At 42.4% G+C, this 18,389-nt stretch overlaps 1 protein-coding gene across 6 annotated transcripts in view; it reads left to right on the top strand.

The window, feature by feature from the left end:
• The window catches only part of MCC (MCC regulator of WNT signaling pathway), a 475,249-nt gene that overhangs the window by 335,750 nt on the left and 121,110 nt on the right, over positions 1 to 18,389 (top strand). For all 6 annotated transcript variants that reach the window (XM_005557529.5, XM_005557531.5, XM_073994065.1 and 3 more), the window contains one exon: positions 11,593 to 11,706. In XM_005557529.5, the coding sequence (XP_005557586.2) occupies positions 11,593 to 11,706 (114 nt within the window). The remainder of the gene's footprint in view (positions 1 to 11,592; positions 11,707 to 18,389) is intronic.

The raw sequence follows: 18,389 nt of genomic DNA, 5'->3' as shown, positions 1-18,389 counted from the left end.
AGGTGGGTGAATCACTTGAGCCCAGGAGTTTGAGACCAGCCCGGGCAACATGGTGATACCCCATCTCTACAATAACAACAACAAAATTTGTTGGACATGGTGGTGCCCGACTATGGTCCCAACTACTGGAGAGGCTGAGGCGGGAAGATGACTTGAGCCTGGGAGGTCGAGGCTGCAGTGAGTCGTGTTCTTGCCAGTGCATTCTAACCTGAGTGACAGAGTGAGACCGTATCTCAGGGAAGAAAAAAAAAAAAGATTGCAATGATCCTTGTGGCTAACACTCTGCCGGCTGACATTGTGGTTAAGTGATTTGCCTGAAATATTTCATCTAATCAGCTCAACTAGAATGAGTGGGTGTTGTTCCTATTTTAAAGATGAGTAGACTGAGGCTTAGAAAAGTTGAATGAGTTACCCAAGGCTGAACTAATACTCAAGTCCAGGGTATTTTGTTTTTGCATTTTGACAAAGCCTATGTCCTCAACCATGAAACTGTTTTTCTATGTTGTTTTCTTTCTACCTAATCTTTCTCATTTTCTTCATTTTCTGGGAACGAAGTGATCCGAGTTGGGACTACTATTGGCTGGGTTAGAGTGATTTGGAAAGGAAAGAAGATTCAGACCTAAAAGCCTTTCCTTCTTTCTATCTAAACACACTGTTCTCTGAAGCAGTCAGCAGGGCCCCATCAGAGAGGGAACACGAAGCAGATTTGAAATGTGTCTCCTCTGTCCTCTCCTGGTGCTTTGGATTAGATGTACCAGCAAGCGGTAAATGGCTCATCCGTCAGCAGCCCTGTGGTGAGGCAAGACAAGCCACGGCCTGCCTAGGCCTTCCCTGAAACGGAGCATGCCATGGCATCAAGCATTTTAAAACTGATTTTCTTTAAAGGAAATAATGCATATTAAAGTATCTTTTAAAAGATGGGAATGCATTTAAAAATGATTGTATTGAATATCTAAATAGCTGACATCTTGGCTAACTCTTATACTTTAAAAGTCTGGAAGCATGTGCCTTGAGTTTTATATATACTCTGTATGTGTATATGTCAGTGTATGTATATGTGTGTATGGGTATATGTACGCGCGCACACACACACACATAAATCTAAACCTCCATTTGCTTTCCCAATCAAAAAGTATTGTCCTTAATCCATTAAAATCTAGGGTCTCTTCAAAGCACTTCAACCATTGCTGTAAAAATACTTTGGCCTTTCTTGATCTGTGGAGTTGATTGACTGTTTCACCATTAAAGGTACCTAGTTACTCTAGAATGGGGAATTCAATACCTGCTAAATTGGATCAATATAAAAATTTATGAACAATGCAGACTTTGTCAGAAAACCCTTTTATTCATGTTCATAGAATTCTCTGTGGGAGTTTCCGCCTGGGGGATCACATCAGTATTTAGCATGCACTGAAATATTCATGTCCTCTGATTAGCTGGATTTAATTGTTACATCTTCATCTCCTTCATGATGTGTCATTAGGATGCAACCCACCTTGAAATTTAAGTTGGTGCAGCCAGCTTAGTGCAGTGTCTTTATTTTGTCTGTGTTTCTTTCCAAAAACCCTTGTATAACCACATAATTTTCGTTTCCCTTGAAAATGAATATTACTACAAGTTAGGAGTTTTTAGTGGAAAATACTAACTTAATAGCTCTTATTGTTTTACAGTATTTGTATAGGAAATTTTTACAAGGTCTATAAAATATTCTTCTGTTTAGATTTTTAATTTTTAAAGATCCCAACTGTTGAAGGTAATAACCTTTCCTTCTCTGTACTCTTTAAGCAGCAAAGTTAGGTGTTTGTAAGGGCTTTTTTACCTCTACTACAATTAAGTCCTCTTTAACTTTCCCACATAGAATGTGGAAATAGCTGGAGATTGATTTTTCACTGATTCCTTCCTGAGTCTGATACCAGCTAAATGGTCTTCTGTTTCTCAAAATGTTTAAAGTTTTAAAGAATGAATACCTCTCTATCCCCCATGCTAATTGTGCTAATTCTGCTTTCCTCTCTTTAACAGAATAACCCTCTGAGATCTTTTCTCCTCAACAGTTTCATGGGTATTTGCAAGGATCTCAGAAGTGCTATGATACTCTGTTGCAAAGCCTGGGACATGGTGGTTATAAACAAGACCCTGGGGTTAGAAAGACCTGGGCTTTCATTCTAGCTCTGTGACTTACAAACTTGACAAGTTACTTAACCTCTAAGTCTCAATTCCTACCTGGTTAAATTGGAGATAACAGCAGTACCCATCTCATAAAGCTATGTGAAGAATAGTTGAGAAAATGCATGTTATGTGCTGAGTATAGCAATCTAGCACATAGCAAGCAGTTGTGTTAGCCAGTAAAACCTATGATGGAACTTATTTTCAGAGGAGCATATGTTTACAGATGGGATGGGATTGAGGGTCATCTTCAAAGCTGATTGTCAGTCTCAGACACCTCCCTACCTTGGGAGCCATTTCCTAACCATTTATTTGAAGAAGGGGGAAGTGTGGCTTTAAGTGGGTCCTGGGGACCAGTATGACAGCTTTCACAGTGAGTACCTGGGCCAGCTTTGTGATCTGGCGCTATTCTCTATATCAGCCATCTTAGGTAGGGTTAATCTTTCTCATATAAATGGTCTCCCAGTGCTGCCGTATTGAAGGAGCCTTTGAATGCTGTTTTGAGCAACTCAATTTCGGCTGAGGTTGAAGAAATAATTCAGGGGTCACTGACCTCTCAATGAAATTGTCAGCTAAAATGAAAGATGAAAAGCTGCTGCTTTCTTAGTTGATCTAGGGCACACACAAGTGATTTGCATGCAGCGAGACATCTTGTAGATTATATTTAATGAGTTTTAACTTTCAAGACTATGAGCAGCATTTCTTGAAATATTACATAGCAGGTGTCCCTAGCTGGAATTCCAGCAGTAAAGAGGAATGTTGCAGTCCTAGAAGTCACCAAACAGCCCTGGTGGTGTCCATCTAGCAGGGAACACCACTCTTCTGCCAGGCATTTTGTTCTTTATCCAAATTAGAACACCTGGGTGTGGAGTCTTGGCGGGGAAGCTGAATGAGGCTGCCTTTTCATGTGCAGATGTTTCTTGCTGTCTCCAAGGATAGCTGGGACATACACATATTATTGACTACCCACGAGCTCTTGGATTGCCATTGGGAGAGAGGTAGCCTCTGGACAGGGAACCAGGAAATCGAATTTGATGAACCTTGAATCTCTCTGAGTCTTAGTTTCATTTCTCGACAATAAAGGAATTGGACTAGATGTTCTCAAATTCCCTTGCCAGTGGGAAGACGATGTGTGATTATGAGAACTCATTCCATTTTTAGGGAAAAGATCTTGGCTGAACAGTTCTGTATAGAGTGAAGCTTCCTTAAGTGTTTGAGCTGCAGGAGATTCTTTCTGGGACCAGTGGGCAAATAAAATATGCAAAGCCCATAGTGCAGAACTCAGGTGCCTGGACAGGTGAACATGTCAGACATGCACGCTTACAAGTTTAAAACCAGAAGAATCTTAGAGATAATCCGATACAAACCCTTCTACAGAGGATGAAAAAGCACAGAAAGGACAAAGAGAATCACCCAAATTTATACCAAGCTGGTCCCCAAGCTTCATCACAACATTGGAGGACTTGCCCTGCCACTCCCCTGCTCCCACCGAAAATCACATGGGTGCTGCCATCATGAAAACCTCGACCCTGCTTCTCCCATGTCTCCAGCCCTGCCTGTGCACAGACCTCACCTCTGTCCCACATCCACGCCCCCCCCACACACACATACATGGACACAAGCAGGTTTACGCATCCCTCGGGCAAGGGAGAGCCGTGGCATGTTGAGTTGGAGGTGCCAGCGATGCGCGTAGTAGAGAAGATTTGAGCGTAGAGTCCTCGTGTGTTATTATCTCCGGTACTATTAGGTTGGTGCAAAAGTAATTGCGGTTTTTGCCATTGCAATTACTTTTGCACCAACCTAGTATTTATTAGTTTTCTTCACTTGGGCTGATTCTCTACCTCTCTTCTGTGCCTTGGTTTCCTTGTTTGCCAGAAGGAGGTAATAACATCTATCTCACAGCATTGTGGTGATGGTTGCATAAGATATGGCATGTAATGTGCCTAGCCAAAGCCCCCGATGTCCGTAAGTATTCAGCAAACAGTAACTATTAATATTATTACTTTCATGATTACTGCCCGGTAGCCTGGAATTCTCAAGAATATTCCCAGATTTTGGCATTGGGATTTGACAGTGCCTTTCCTCGGCAGCTGATGGAACAGGTAAAGTGCATGAAGCATGCAGTGTGGAACCTGCCAAAAATATGTGTTCAGTGAAATTGAGTTCTCATTTCTTCCCCTTTGATGAAGAGGTCACTGGATGAGAGAAGTTGGCACTACCCACTGTCATCGCTAAAACATAAGCAAAAATTGTGCATACTTTGTGTCTGGAAAGCAAGTGGCTCATCCAGAAAGACAGAATAGTACAGTAGTCCCCCTGTACCCATGGTGTCAGTTACTTGCAGTCAACTGCAGTCTGAAAATATTAAGTGGAAAATTCCAAAAATAAACAATTGGCAGGTTTGAAATTGCGTGCTGTCATGAGTAGCCTGATGCATTTGCGTGTTGGGCTGCTTTGTTCGACCTGGGGAAGGGCTCCGTCCTTTGTCCAGCAGATCTGCACTGTTTGTGCTCGCCACTCATTGGCCAGCTGGGTTATCACATTAAATGCCATGGCATCACAGTGCTTGTATTCAAGTCATCCTTATTTTACATCATAATGGCCCGAAGCATAAGAGTAGCAATGCTGGCATATTGTTAATCATTGGTCTGTTCTATTATTGTGAATCTCTGACTATGAATTAAACTTTATCATAGCTTTGTATGTATAGGAAAAAACATAGTGTATATAGAGTTCAGTACTAACTGAGGTTTCAGGCGTCCACTGCAGGTCTTGGAGCAGATCTCCCTCCATTAAGTGGGGGGACCACTGTAACTCCTGTCATTACTCAGTGGGAAGGGCAATAGAGGCATGCTGGCAGTGAGTGTTAAACGAGCACCTCAAGTAGCCAGACCAAGTTAAGGAGAAAGAGAGGACAAGCACAGTTTACCCCAGATGAACTCACTTCCCAACAAAGCCGGGAAAACTGGCCCAGCCCTCAGCACCATGAGGTGCCTCAGCAGCGCTGTATGTAGATAGGGCCTGTGGGGATGAACTCATTCCTCTGCTTCAGCTGTGGCTGCAGAAGCCTTTGGGCCCTTTGAAGACAGTGCCGTTCAAAGCACAGACTGAAGTCCCAGAAAGATGAATCTAGGCTCCCCACCATTTTATTCAAATCCTGTATTCCTTTTACCAACTGTGTTTCATGGGAAAAACAGTTGTCCCTCAGCAAATCGGGAAGCACAGCTTGCCCTTAGGCCACAGAGTCCTGGCGTGATGAAGGTCAGGGGAGATGGTGCCTGGAGAGTGCCGTGCGCACTGGGTAGTGCAGGCTTGTCTGCTGTGTTTATTGCCAGGGGTAGCAAAATGCAGACGCACCTAATAACCAGAAATACACAGTGACACTCCTGGAGGGGCTCTCATCAGAGTCAGTGGACTGCAGAGTTCAAGGACACCTTATGAAGTGTGAAGCCTTTTGTCACACAGCAGATATGTAACGGAGTAGACATCTATCCACTTAGCAGAGTAGAAACCCCTGGGAGAGCCTGTCATGAGGGCACTGCTCACTTCTCACCTGGGCCCGGCGGGGCCGGACACCTTTCCTCTCAGAGGCTAAGAGGGCTTGTCCTTACAGTCAGTTGAACAGTGAAATTATTTTACTCAAGTTATGTTTTGTCCAAAAATAACCATTTTGACAGCTAGCTTGCAGCCAAATGTCCAGGTGGTTTAGTTTCGTTTGGATACACACGGTAAAATGAATGTGAAGCAGGGCTCAAAACAGCCTAGGGAATTAGGGCATTTTATCTCCAGAAATGTGAGGAATGTATGGATCTATATCCTTCATGCACTAGATCCAGATTTGTATACGAAGTGCCAGGGTCCTATCCAACCTCGTTTAGGCCTCATGTTAAAATTTCACAGAGAACTACGAGCCCTGGCTGTCAGCTCCTTAAGCCTTAGGATTTCAGCAGAATCTGGCAATGCAGCTATTGGCTTCTTAGTCCTGTGCTATCCACCAGGCGATATGCTTCTCCAGGACAGGACTGTTTTCCTAGTCTGAGTGTCCCTAGCACCTCTGATGGGGCTTGGTTTGCCTGAGAAGGTTGTTGACTTCAAACAAACCCGTTTGTTGAGTGCTTACCTGGTTCCAATCACCATGCGAGTAGCTTTCTGGATGCCATCATTTGTCTTGACACAGCCCTACAACAAAAGGGATTAAATTGTGCAAGGACAGTCCACCAACAAGTGGTATAGCTCAGATTTGAACCCAGGTTCATCTGATTCTGTGAATTAGGATAAGATCAGCTTCATTTGGCAGAAACTCTCAACTTACAGCACTTCGTACAACAGAGGTTTGTTTCTTGCAGCTCTGTAACAGAAGTCTGGGGTTAGGCAGTCCAAAGCTGGTAGGGTGGCTCCACAAAGTTGCTAGGGACTCAGGCACCTTTCTGCTCCCTAGAATCTCAGCTTTGTAGCACAGGATGGCTGCTATAGCTCCATCCATCACATAAGATAGGAAACAGCAAGGATGGACGAAAGGAAAAAGGGTGTGGCCTCTCAAAAAGATTTTCCCATATCTCTCGCACAGTATTTCTGCTTACATCGCGCTGGCCAGAACTTTGTCACATGGCTATACCTAGCTCCAACTGCACTGAAGGATGGGAACTGGGATGTTTTAGCTGAGCAGCAATATGGCCAGCTAAAAATCAGCATCTGACTCCTGAGGATAAAGAGAAATATATGTTGAGGAAGACACTAACACAGACTCCAAACAGCATGTATTTTCTTTCTCTTTGGTTCATGGAACATTTTCTTTTCATCATACTTCATAGTTCATATTTCTGAATCTCTCACTCAAGTTAGAGGCCATTTGAGAAACCAGAATGTGATTAAAGGGATCCCAAAAATGGGCATAAATATAATTTCTCGTTTATACATACTTGACAATTTTGGTTGCTTTAGTACATTTATCTTTCCAAGATTTAAACCTGCTGTCAGTCCTTTTAAAAATTACCCGGAGGCACTCTTATACACTGTTGGTGGGAATGTAAATTAGGACAACCATTATGGAAAACAGTGTGGAGGTTCCTAAAAAAACCCCTAAAAATAGAACTACCATATGATCCAATTCCACTACTTGGGTATTTGTTCAAAGGAAAGAAAATCAGCTTATTACAGGAACACCTGTATCCCCATGTTTATTGCAGCACAGTTTACAATAGCCAAGATACGGAGTCGGCCTAAGTGTGCATCATCAGATGAATGGATATAGAGAGTGTGGTACATGTGCACAGTGGAATATTATTCAGCCATAATAAAGAATGAAATCCTGTCATTTGCAGCCATGTGGACAGAACTGGAGGTCATTAAGTGAAATAAGCCAGGCACAGAAAGACAAATATCACATGTTCTTACTCAGGTGGGTGCTAAAAAAGTTGATCTCACAGAGATAGAGAATAGAATGATAGGTACCAGAGGTGGGGAAGAACGTGAGGATAGTAGGGGAGGGATGAAGAGAGAGGTTGGTTAATGGGTACAAACATGCTGTTAGAAGAAATAACTCTGGGTGTTTGGTAGCACAGTAGGGTGACTATAGCTGGCAATAATGTCTATTTCAGAACAGCTAGAAGAAATTTGAAATGTTCCTAGCACAAAGAAATGAAAAATGTTTGTGGTGATGATTATTTTAAATATCCTGATTTGATCATTACACATTGTATGCATGCATCAAAATATCACATGTACCCCGTAAATATGTGTAAATATTATATTTCAGTAAAAAAGTTTTAACTGCCTAGAAGGACCTCTAAACTAAGTTTTTCGTGCTTGCCGACACACAACTACACAAATTCCCTCGTGTAGCATCACTCACAAACACTCTAGGTTTTGAATTTCAGGGATGCCACCAACTCTGCCAGAGAGTGGTGAAACCCCAAAAGAAGGGAGGTTATGGCAGCTTTTGATGACTTGAGTTGGTGATGCAGTGGGACAGGGAGTGCCACTGAAGTCAAACGCACAGAGATCGAGTGTCCAGCACTCCAACTTGTGGTGGGAAGTCCACTCCTCTCCTCTCCTCTCCTACTCAGTCCAGGAGGTCAGGGAGTGGTCTGTCAGCCGATTCTAGGCGGTGTGGCTTGTGGCTGGTTGGTGACTTCTCCCACTCCATCTTCCGCTCTCTCTAGTTGTAGCCTCTGCCGAGGAATTGTCAGTAACAGTAAGAGACATGTTTTCTTCTACCTCATTGTTACAGGTTTTCCTTCTATCAGAAGAGCTGGTGGACAGACAGACTGCAGCAAGGAAGCAAAATAACCCTGTACAATGTTTACGCTACAGCCTGCATGTCCAGAAAACAGTCACTTTATTTTATCTTGTCTTTAATACAAACATAACTTCTTTTAGGAAAAAATGCTCATTAAACAAAAAGTACCCAGACAAAAAACAGCTTAAAACCACCCAAAGCCCATCACTAAAATGTGAGAATGCTCTTTCTGGTTTATTTTTCTGTCACAATTTTAGAACTTTTATAATCAGAGAAGATATGTTAAGTAACATTTTCATCCAAGTAAAAAACTGAAGACTTCTGTCACGTACAACACCACGGAGCCAGAAAAGAGTGCTGTGGCCTTGGCCCTGGTGCTCAGCTGACCATGAGACCTTGAGTAAGCGAGTCAGACTCTGGATTCCAGATCCTCACCTGCAGTTGTGAAGTGGGGGACATCGTACCAAGGTTCTTTTCCCCACTCAGACATCTGTGATGATGACGCATGAGACAGTCTCTGAAACTGGTGTGGGGTCACAGAGCTGACATCGAGTCCAGATGTTTCTTATTGAGGGGCCCATAGATAGATTCCAGAGTGCGTCATCACCATCACTGGGTGGAAAATATGCGTGCATCCCAAACTCATCTCTGCCCTGGTAGAAGGGTCCATTGCATTCATGAGATTCTCAAGGAATCTATTCTCACCTCATACATAGGCACCTTCCATCTAGAGAAATGAAGGGACCTGCCCCCAGTGGGCATCTGACAGCTCTTCCTGGAAATCTGGAGAGCTGGTAGGCCGGAAGGTATTATCACTCCAAGCCTGGTGCTCTCCCCCATGACAGTGACCCATCCTGGACCCCTTTTCCAAGTCTGTGATGGAAGTAAGTACTCTGTGTGTCTCCATCTGGCCCAGTTCATCGAGTCCGTGGGGGAGCATGCAGCATTCTCTCCGCTTTTCCCTCCGGGCTTCCCCTAACCCCTCCAAGCAGCCCTTTTCCCCAGAAGTAGGAGGGGAGATATAACGAGGAAGGAAGCAAGTCTAGGCTCACAGAGCTGGGATCCTTATCCCCACTCCTCAATTTCTTAAAGAACATGTCAGCTCTCACGTATTTTATCCTTCTCGCTGGAGGTGAGGTGGCAAATCCTCTCTCAAGAGTTGGTATAATAGTGTAACATGCCACAGTGTCAGATGCTGAAGGAAAATCCTCAGACTGACAGTTCAGAGGCTGAGGGGGCAACCAACCATCAAAGGGAGTGAATTTGTTCCCTCTCCACCAAACAAACCAATCTCAAAGAGATTATACAATGGGAACACTGTGGTATTTGTACTGAGAAGTCTTCACACAAAACGTTGTATCTGAAACCCACAGTGACCTTTTCCAAGCCGCCCCAGCCCTACATCAGAAGACAAATACTGCCAGATTGCCTGACATTTTCTTTTTTTTAATTTTAAGCATTCCTGGTTTCAAATCAGCTAGTGATCTGTTGGTTTGCTGCTCCAATGCAATTAAGTGAAGTCGCATTTACTGCTATTAGAGTCTAACAAAAGCAACTGCTTTGAAACCCCACACTCTACCTTGTATCTGCTTCTCCCTCACTCACCACGCACCCAACCCTCACCCCAAAGCCTGTCAGCCAACATGCTGTGTGTGGAGGGCAGGTTGCAGAAAAGCACATTTTTCTAAGCCTCAAATGAGAATCTTCAAAGTTGAGTTATGTACCGTTGTCCTGTGTCCGTCTTTAAAGATCGAATGTATTTGCTCACTTCTTACTTGAACTTCTTCTTGGCAAAGACTACAAAAAGCCTATAAAGCCAGGGGATGGTTTGTTCTGATTCCAGTTGTTCACCCAAATGTAGTATGGAATTCAGTGAGGGGATAGTCTGAGCTCCACCTGGAATGGAAAGTTTCAAGGTTTCAAAGGAGGTTTCAGGGTGTTGCTTTGGGACCAGTGTGTTGAACGGGTCTTAAAAATAGTTCCATCCGTCAGCCTGAAAAGTCACAGAAGGCACACATGTGGTAGGTGTGTGTGCAGCCGAAGTCCAGTCTTTAGAACTTGAAAGTTGAACAGATTGAGATTCTGGATGTACGTGGGGCCTCCTATTAATCTGTTGAAGAACATTCTTTCTACTTCAGTTTTTTTTTTTTTTGAGACGGAGTCTCCCTCTGTCGCCCAGGCTGGAGTGCAGTGGCCGGATCTCAGCTCACTGCAAGCTCCGCCTCCCGGGTTTACGCCATTCTCCTGCCTCAGCCTCCCGAGTAGCTGGGACTACAGGCACCCACCACCTCACCCGGCTAGTTTTTTGTATTTTTTTAGTAGAAATGGGATTTCACCGTGTTACCCAGGATGGTCTCGATCTCCTGACCTCGTGATCCACCCGTCTCGGCCTCCCAAAGTGCTGGGATTACAGGCTTGAGCCACCACGCCCGGCCTCTACTTCAGTTAAACCAGAGAAATGGCTGGGGAAAGATACCTCAGTTGATCCTTCATTTGTCTTTTCACAGCATCATTTGTCAGAGTTCTGGTGATGCTCCTGAAAGAGGGCTTGCTAGCACATAAGAAGCATCTGGCCAGTACAGCCTCTCGGGGAAAGTGGGGAGGGAAAGAGGAGGGAAGAACCAACAAGAAAATAAATGGGTCAACTGTACAAGGAGACCATCTGAAAAATGAGCTCTGCTGCTTTTTTTTTTTTTTTTTAAATAATGCTCAGTCCCTGTCTGGCTGTCATACATGCAGCAATTTAGATGACTGGATTCCAAAAAACCGAATTGCCCTATTCAGCTTTCGTATTTTCTGAAGGTGAAAATTAATGTGGTTCTGCATTTTCTTGCATCTCATGATAAGAGTCAGGCAGCTCCACTTCAGCTGTCATGCTCATCCTCACTGAGTAACTTGGGGAAAGCCATTGGAAAGAGAAGTTTTGTTCTCTGGCCTGATTATACCATCCAAAATTAGGTCCCATGGCCCACACATAATATTTAGGGTGACCATATAACCCAGCTTGCTGGTAGCACACCTGATTTATGTCTTTTGTCCGCAAGAAGGTAATGAAGGTAAGGTAACACTTACCTTCATTCTCAAAAGTGTTGCTTTTTGGATGATAGGCTTTTTATTTGGTTATGCTAGTTGCGGGAATGAAGGGAAGGAAATGTATCTCTGCTACAATAATCTCCTTTCTGTCACCACAGCTCCATTCGGCAGCCCTGGCATCACTAAAGGGAGATATAGTGGAACTTAATAAACGTCTCCAGCAAACAGAGAGGGAACGGGACCTTCTGGAAAAGAAATTGGCTAAGGCACAGGTAAGGAATCTGGAAAGGTTTTTGTTTTTGTTTTTGTTTTGTTAATTTTTTTTAATATTTAATTTTAAGATAAAACATGGGTACAGAAATTCCGACAAAACATATTACAGCTTTATCAGCAAATACTCCGTCTTGGTCTACTCTGGCTGCTGTAACAAATACCATAGATTTGTGGCTTAAACAACATTTATTTCTCACAGTTCCAGAAGCTACGAAATCCAAGGTGCCTACCGAGGGATCCCTTCCAGATGGCTACCTTTTTTTTTTTTTTTTTTGAGGCAGAGTCTTGCTCTGTCACCCAAGCTGGAGTGTGGTGGCACGATCATGACTCACTGCAGCCTCAACTTTCCATGCTGAATCTGTCCTCACACCACAGCCTCCCAAGTAGCTGGGTCTACCAACTAATTTTTTGTGTTTTCTGTAGAGATGGAGTTTCGCCATGTTGTCCAGGCTGGTCTTGAACTGCTGAGCTCAAGTGGTCCTATTGCCTTGGCCTTCTAAAGTGCTGGGATTACAGGCATGAACCATCGTGCCTGGCCTTTTAATTACCTTGTTAATATTAATTTTATTCCTTTGCTTTGATTTTTCAAGGACATCTATCATTTGTATGTTACATCATCTTTGCCTATCTTTATCTGTGACTATCTTAAATATTTTAAATCTTTTTTAATTTAATTTTTTCTTTTCCTTTTCTCTTGGGGCATTATATGTTGTTTTTAGCCTTTCTTTTTTGACTTCTATTGTAGTCATCATTTCTGAAATGCATTTTCATTTTATTTCTAACTCTTTTCTCACTTCTGAATTTTTCTAATTCCTAATGTTCTTTTCTGTCTCATGTCTTTTAGTTTATTTTGAAATAGTAGGCTATTATCTGGAGTGTTTTTGTTTGGGGGATTTTGTTTTTGGTCTGTGTTGTGGCATGCTTTTATGGTTTATAAGGATGTTCTGCCCTTATTTTGTATAACTTTGTATGGGATTTATTTTGTATAACTTAGTATGGGATTTGACGTCAGTATCTTTCTGTTTTTCATTTTCATGTGAAAAATAATTTCCTTGAACTTTCAGGAGGCAGGGTTTAAAATGGCTTTCTAAAGTGTTTAGAACCTAGCCTTCTGTTGTTTTCTTGTCAAAAATGGCAGCCTGCTTTCTGTCACTATCTGACTCTGTTCCTTTTACCTGCTTTTATCTGGCCCTTTTCTTTCCTTTGTCTCTATTATTCCCATCCTGTTCAATTTTGTTTCCACTCCCAGCAGTTTCTCTTTCTGGAAGACAAGGGCAGTCTCCAAAGTTCACAGGGACTAGCCTACGTTAGCCTCTTCAAATTTTACTGTGGGCCCCTTGCACTGACTCTTTGGTCAGGCAAAACCCCTCCTAGTTTTAGCTACTATTCTCCAATTGGGCATCCTTACTTTCCTGTGAATTCCTTTTGGTTTTTTAGGGGTTTTCCAGTTCTCAGATACATCAACCTTGTTTCCCTCTGATTTTCCCCATGCTTATGCCACTCAGATCTTGTGGATGATGTTGGTTTATTCTTACCTGCTTGTATTTTGTTTTTCAATAGCCTACCTTGTCTCCAAGCTTTGGGCTTTATACTGTGTACGTGCTTTTTTAATTTTTATGTGGGAATGCAGAGAAATTTTAATACCAGGCTGCTATAGCCGTCTTTCTAGAATGACCTATGGAAAATTTTTGGAAACTTTCATGTCTCATAATCAAAGACCTTGAGTAGAGGGAAAAGATTCTCTGTATTTAAGATCATCCACCGTCACATTTGACGAGCATCTGAAGGAGATTAACTTGATTACCCAAAGATAAATGAGTAGCTCAGCAAGGCCACCTGTGCCTTTTCTCACTATAGGATGTTATACATGACAAAAATTTTCAGTTTTTACTTAGACGAAAATGTTACTTAGAATATTTTCCCTCTGATTATAAAAGTAATAAAATTGTGATAGAAAAAACTAGAAAGCATTAGAATATTTCGGTGGTGGTCTCTGAACAGAAATTTTTTTAGTGCTTTTTTTGTTTTACAGTGTTTTTGTAAGAGAAAATAGTTGTTTTTATATTTAAAAACAACAAAATGGTGGTGACTATTTTCTAATTTACACCCACCCAAAGCCAGCCATCATTACCAATTCTTATTGATGAGAATTTGTTTAAAGAAAGAAAATTGTGAATGCATTTAATTGGAAGCTGGCATGTACAGCAGTCTTGGATTTTTAAAAGTGACCAGAAAGGTATTTATTAAAATTTAAGCCTACAAAGACAGCTTTTACAGAGGATGGTAAGAGGATAATGGAAAATTTTTTCTCTAAGTCAAGGATTGATTCAGCTCTTTTTTTACTTGTGGTCAAGCCATCCTCATGTAATAGCTTTTGATGACTGATTTTACCCTTGATGATAATGGCCACATCATAGAACCATTTATTGACTCTCTTATTTGCGTTCTTAAGTGAAATAGATTTAAAAATTACTCTCTGCTCCTCTCACTGGAGATTTCTTCCCAGTTCATATACTGGAACCTAGGGAAGAGAACGTGGAAAAAAAACTCAGACTTAGATCTTTAAAAACATGAAATTTACGCAAGAAAAATATAAGAACAATGAAATGACTGTGCCACATTTTCTGTGTTATATGCCTTGGTAAAAGATTCATGTTTGAGGCTTTACCGGATTGTGAAAGAGCAAATTCATGTGTAAATTTATGCTGTGTGGCTCTAGTAAGTTTTACCAGCTCTCTAAATATTATAGTGCCGTGTTCAACAGACATTACCAAGAGAGCTGCAACATCTGTTGAGTCATTATTAAAGGTGACACCGGAACTGGTTGAATAAAAGAAGGTGTCTTATATATGCTCATGACATCAACCTGCAGGTAGAGTTTTGAGAATAGTGATATGAAGGGAAGAACCCAATATCAATGTGATGGGGAAGATGAAGTGCTTCTGTATTTTCTATTGCTGTATAATAAATTGCCATAAACTTACCGGCTGAATACAGCACACCCCTATCCTCCCAAATTGAATAGGGGCACAGCCATGCACCAACATTCCATAGCCCAGTGGCGACTGAGCCTGTGGGAAACTGGCTAAGATCATATATAGTGCTGATTTGACGCTTTCAGCATATTTGCTGTTTATTTAGTACCAACAATTATTTTAAATTACTGCATTTTTAAGTACTTCAGAAGCAGATATGTCAAACAAGCTTATGAACCCCTTTAAAATCGGTGAGCGTAATGTGGAACACTTTCTAAGCTCTTTATCTTTGGAAAGCAAGTCTCCTGAATTTTCTACCTCTTGGCATTCAGGAAGAGAACACACACAGTTTTCCTTAAGTGAAATGGAGAGAGTTTTCTCTTTTTCTCTTGTTTTCTGAGATAACTTTTATGAGATGTAGTCGGCATGTATTTTTGTTAGGATCGCCTGATTCCATTCCTTTCCTATTTGTTTATGCTTCTCTTTGGTAAACTACTCCAGCTGCTTTGCTCCTTAATGGCATTTCCATTTGTGTTGGTGCCTCTTTGTTTAGCTGGCCCACTTTCCCCTTAGCGAGGGAACCTGGGCAAGAACTTAGAGTGAGGGTGGAAATACCCCGAATAGTGTTAGTTGTGACAAATCCTGTGTGACCTTGAGAGGGTAACATTGCTTGTTAGCATATTTTAAAAGGGAGTGGTAGTAACCTCCTTCACAGGATGGTTGAGAGGGTTAACAAATTAATGATGGCATTGCATTTTCCCAGAACCTAGTTCATAATGCTCTTAGGTTTGACAGCTGACACTAATGCGATGATTAAAGATCAGTGGCCTCAGTGGAGTAAGATAAAACCCGGTGAAGAACATTAACAAAACCATAAAGCTGCTTAGCATCACCACATTGCACAGGGTTTTTCCAACAGGGGCTCAAGTTCTCAGGCCAGACTGTCTCAAGGCTGACTCAGGGCTTTATCCCTGGATTGCGCCATAGCAGGGATGAGCCTAAAGGATTTTATTCTCAGTGGTTTAAATGACGATGTTGCTTGTTTTTATTACACATTTTTGCATATTGGCAATTTCACCAATTTATGTGGCTAGACACAAGTATTTATGTGAATGTTTAATTTGCTTCATCATCATGATAGGAAAGCTAAGATCTCAAGAAGAAACTCCGGGTATATATTAAGTGCCAGATGAAATTTGGGAAAAACAAAATTTCATCATATCCAGTGTCAATCATTTTTTTCTTTTCCTTTCAAACTGCAAGTCTGTAGTTGTGAGACAAATCTAGACTCCTAATGATAATGGCCTCCAGAAATTAATGGCAGGCAAGACGCTGCAACCACAGGCTTTCTGGCTTTGTGGCACTGTACCTTCCGTCAAAAACTGAATATGGGCTGGGAGGAGGAAGAACCCTGGATGCAATTACCTGTAATGATAGAAAAAAAAAAAAAAAAAAAAAGCAGTAGCATGTTATTTGAGACCAATTTTTATTTTGTTCAGCTGAAATTATGTGAGGTGTCTCTGTCCAATAGAGAGAAGAAAATAGTCTCTAACTTACAAGTTGTAGTAGAAGAAACTGCCTTTGGTCCCAGAGGCTGCTAAGTAAATTATCACTGAATAATTGACTTTGGAAGCTAAAGTTGGCTTGTTGGAAGCTGGAGAGACTTTGAATTCCCTGTTTTACACCCCCTTGTGTCTCCTTTTCTGTTTTTATCCTCTCTGGGGGTAGAAGAGAGAGCTCTTTGGGCTTTCCTAACTCTCTTTGGTATTATAAGACCTAACATTCATGCTTCCTGGAGTTCACAGAGGCGTTTCAGGGTCTGAGACCAAGGTACCACCTAAGATCCTTAGGTAAATGGTGAAGAGGATGTAAGCCCACAGGTCAGGGAGCTGGAGGAGGAAGACATAGAGGAGAGAGGATTGCGGCTGCAAACAGCTTCAATGCCTTGATGGCAAAAACAGGAATCGGAGAGATATTTGTTACCTGGGTTACAGGAAATAAATCAGTTGCTTCACATTAAGTCTGTTTTCTCATCTACAAAATGATGGTGTCAAGCTATGCAGTGAAAACAAATAGTTTCGAATGTTCAGTGGCCTAAGATATCAAAGATTGATTTCTTGTTTTCTATAGGGAGCTCACTGGACCTGGCAGGGAACTCTGTGCTGTATTGTCCCTACCCAGGCTTCCAAGCTGAGGGCCTCTACCATCTGGAATGTCGTTAGTGGCCATGGTCCGGGAAAGGGAATGTGGCAAGCCCGACAGGAGCTCTTAAAGGCTTCTAGGCAAAATGGTATATTCATTCATATCTTACTGGCCAAAATAAGTGGCATGGCCATATTTAGCTTCAAGCAGGAGAAGCATAATCCTACCATGTGCATGGATGGCAAACCAGAGGCTTGGTGCCACAGGGGTACTTGTTATACCATGTAGTGGTCCTGGTAGATGGAGCATCATGTACCTAAGAAAATAATGGGGAGAAATGAAAACGATTCAGAAAAAAAATGTGCTAGGGAAATTATTTAAAAAATGGGTGGGTCTTCTATCAATTTTCTGAAAGTCTATATTGTACTTAATTTTTTAACTTAAAAATTGGAAAACTTATGCAAATGTTAAGTAGTAATTATAGAAGAGAACCTCTTTTCTGTTTGGTTGTTGTCATTGTGTTACCTTCCTGAATGAGGCCATGCGGGAACACGTACTCCTAGGTGACTCTTACGTAGAGGTGCAGTGTTGAGCTTGTCCTAACCTATTTCCTTATTAAACAGAACACCTGAAATCATACACCATCCAGGGTTAAAAAGTGCTCTCCCAGGGCCGGGCGCAGTGCCTCATGCCTGTAATCCAGCACTTTGGGAGGCTGAGGCAGACAAATCATTTGAGGTCAGGAGTTCAAGACTGGCCCGGCCAACATAGTGAAATCCCATCTCTACTAAAAATACAAAATTTAGCTGGGCCTGGTGGCATACCCCTGTAATCCCAGCTACTCAGGAGGCTGAGGCATGAGAATCACTTGAACCTGGGAGGCGGAGGTTGCAGTGAGCTGAGATGACTCCATTGCACTCCAGCCTGGGCGACAGAGCAAGACTCCATCTCAAAAAAACAAAAAGTGTTCTCCCAGGTCATGAAAACTCAAGGTGATGAGAGGCAACAGGTCAGTAACGAACTAGAGTGTGGGGACAGGAGTGGACCTCACTTTAACAGGCTGCTCCTGCCTATGTGGGAGGTCGCCAGGACAGGAAGGCCAGTGATGGTACACAGAATGGCTTTGTCTGCCCTGCCTGCCACCTGCTCATCTTCCACTTTTGCTGCACTAAAGTGCCACATTCCCAGGGTTGACTCATGAGCAGCTAGATGGGTGCTCTTGGGCAAGGGTGTTGGCCGGGCGCAGTGGCTCACGTCTGTAATCCCAGCACGTTGGGAGGCTGAGGCAGGCGGATCACAAGGTCAGGAGATCGAGACCATCCTGGCTAACATGGTGAAACCCTGTCTCTACTAAAAAAAATATATATATATAAAAAAATTAGCCGGGCATGGTGTCAGGCGCCTATAGTCCCAGCTACTCGGGAGGCTGAGGCGGGAGAATGGCATGAACCCGGGAGGCGGAGCTTGCAGTGAGCAGAGATCACGCCACTGCACTCCAGCCTGGGCAAGAGCGCGAGACTTCATCTCAAAAAAAAAAAGAAAAGAAAAAATGAACAAGGGTGTTG

Source organism: Macaca fascicularis, chromosome 6 (assembly GCF_037993035.2).
Source record: "Macaca fascicularis isolate 582-1 chromosome 6, T2T-MFA8v1.1".
Lineage (NCBI taxonomy): Eukaryota > Metazoa > Chordata > Mammalia > Primates > Cercopithecidae > Macaca > Macaca fascicularis.
Note: the sequence above shows the minus strand (reverse complement) of the source record. Positions and strands in the feature narration are given on the sequence as shown.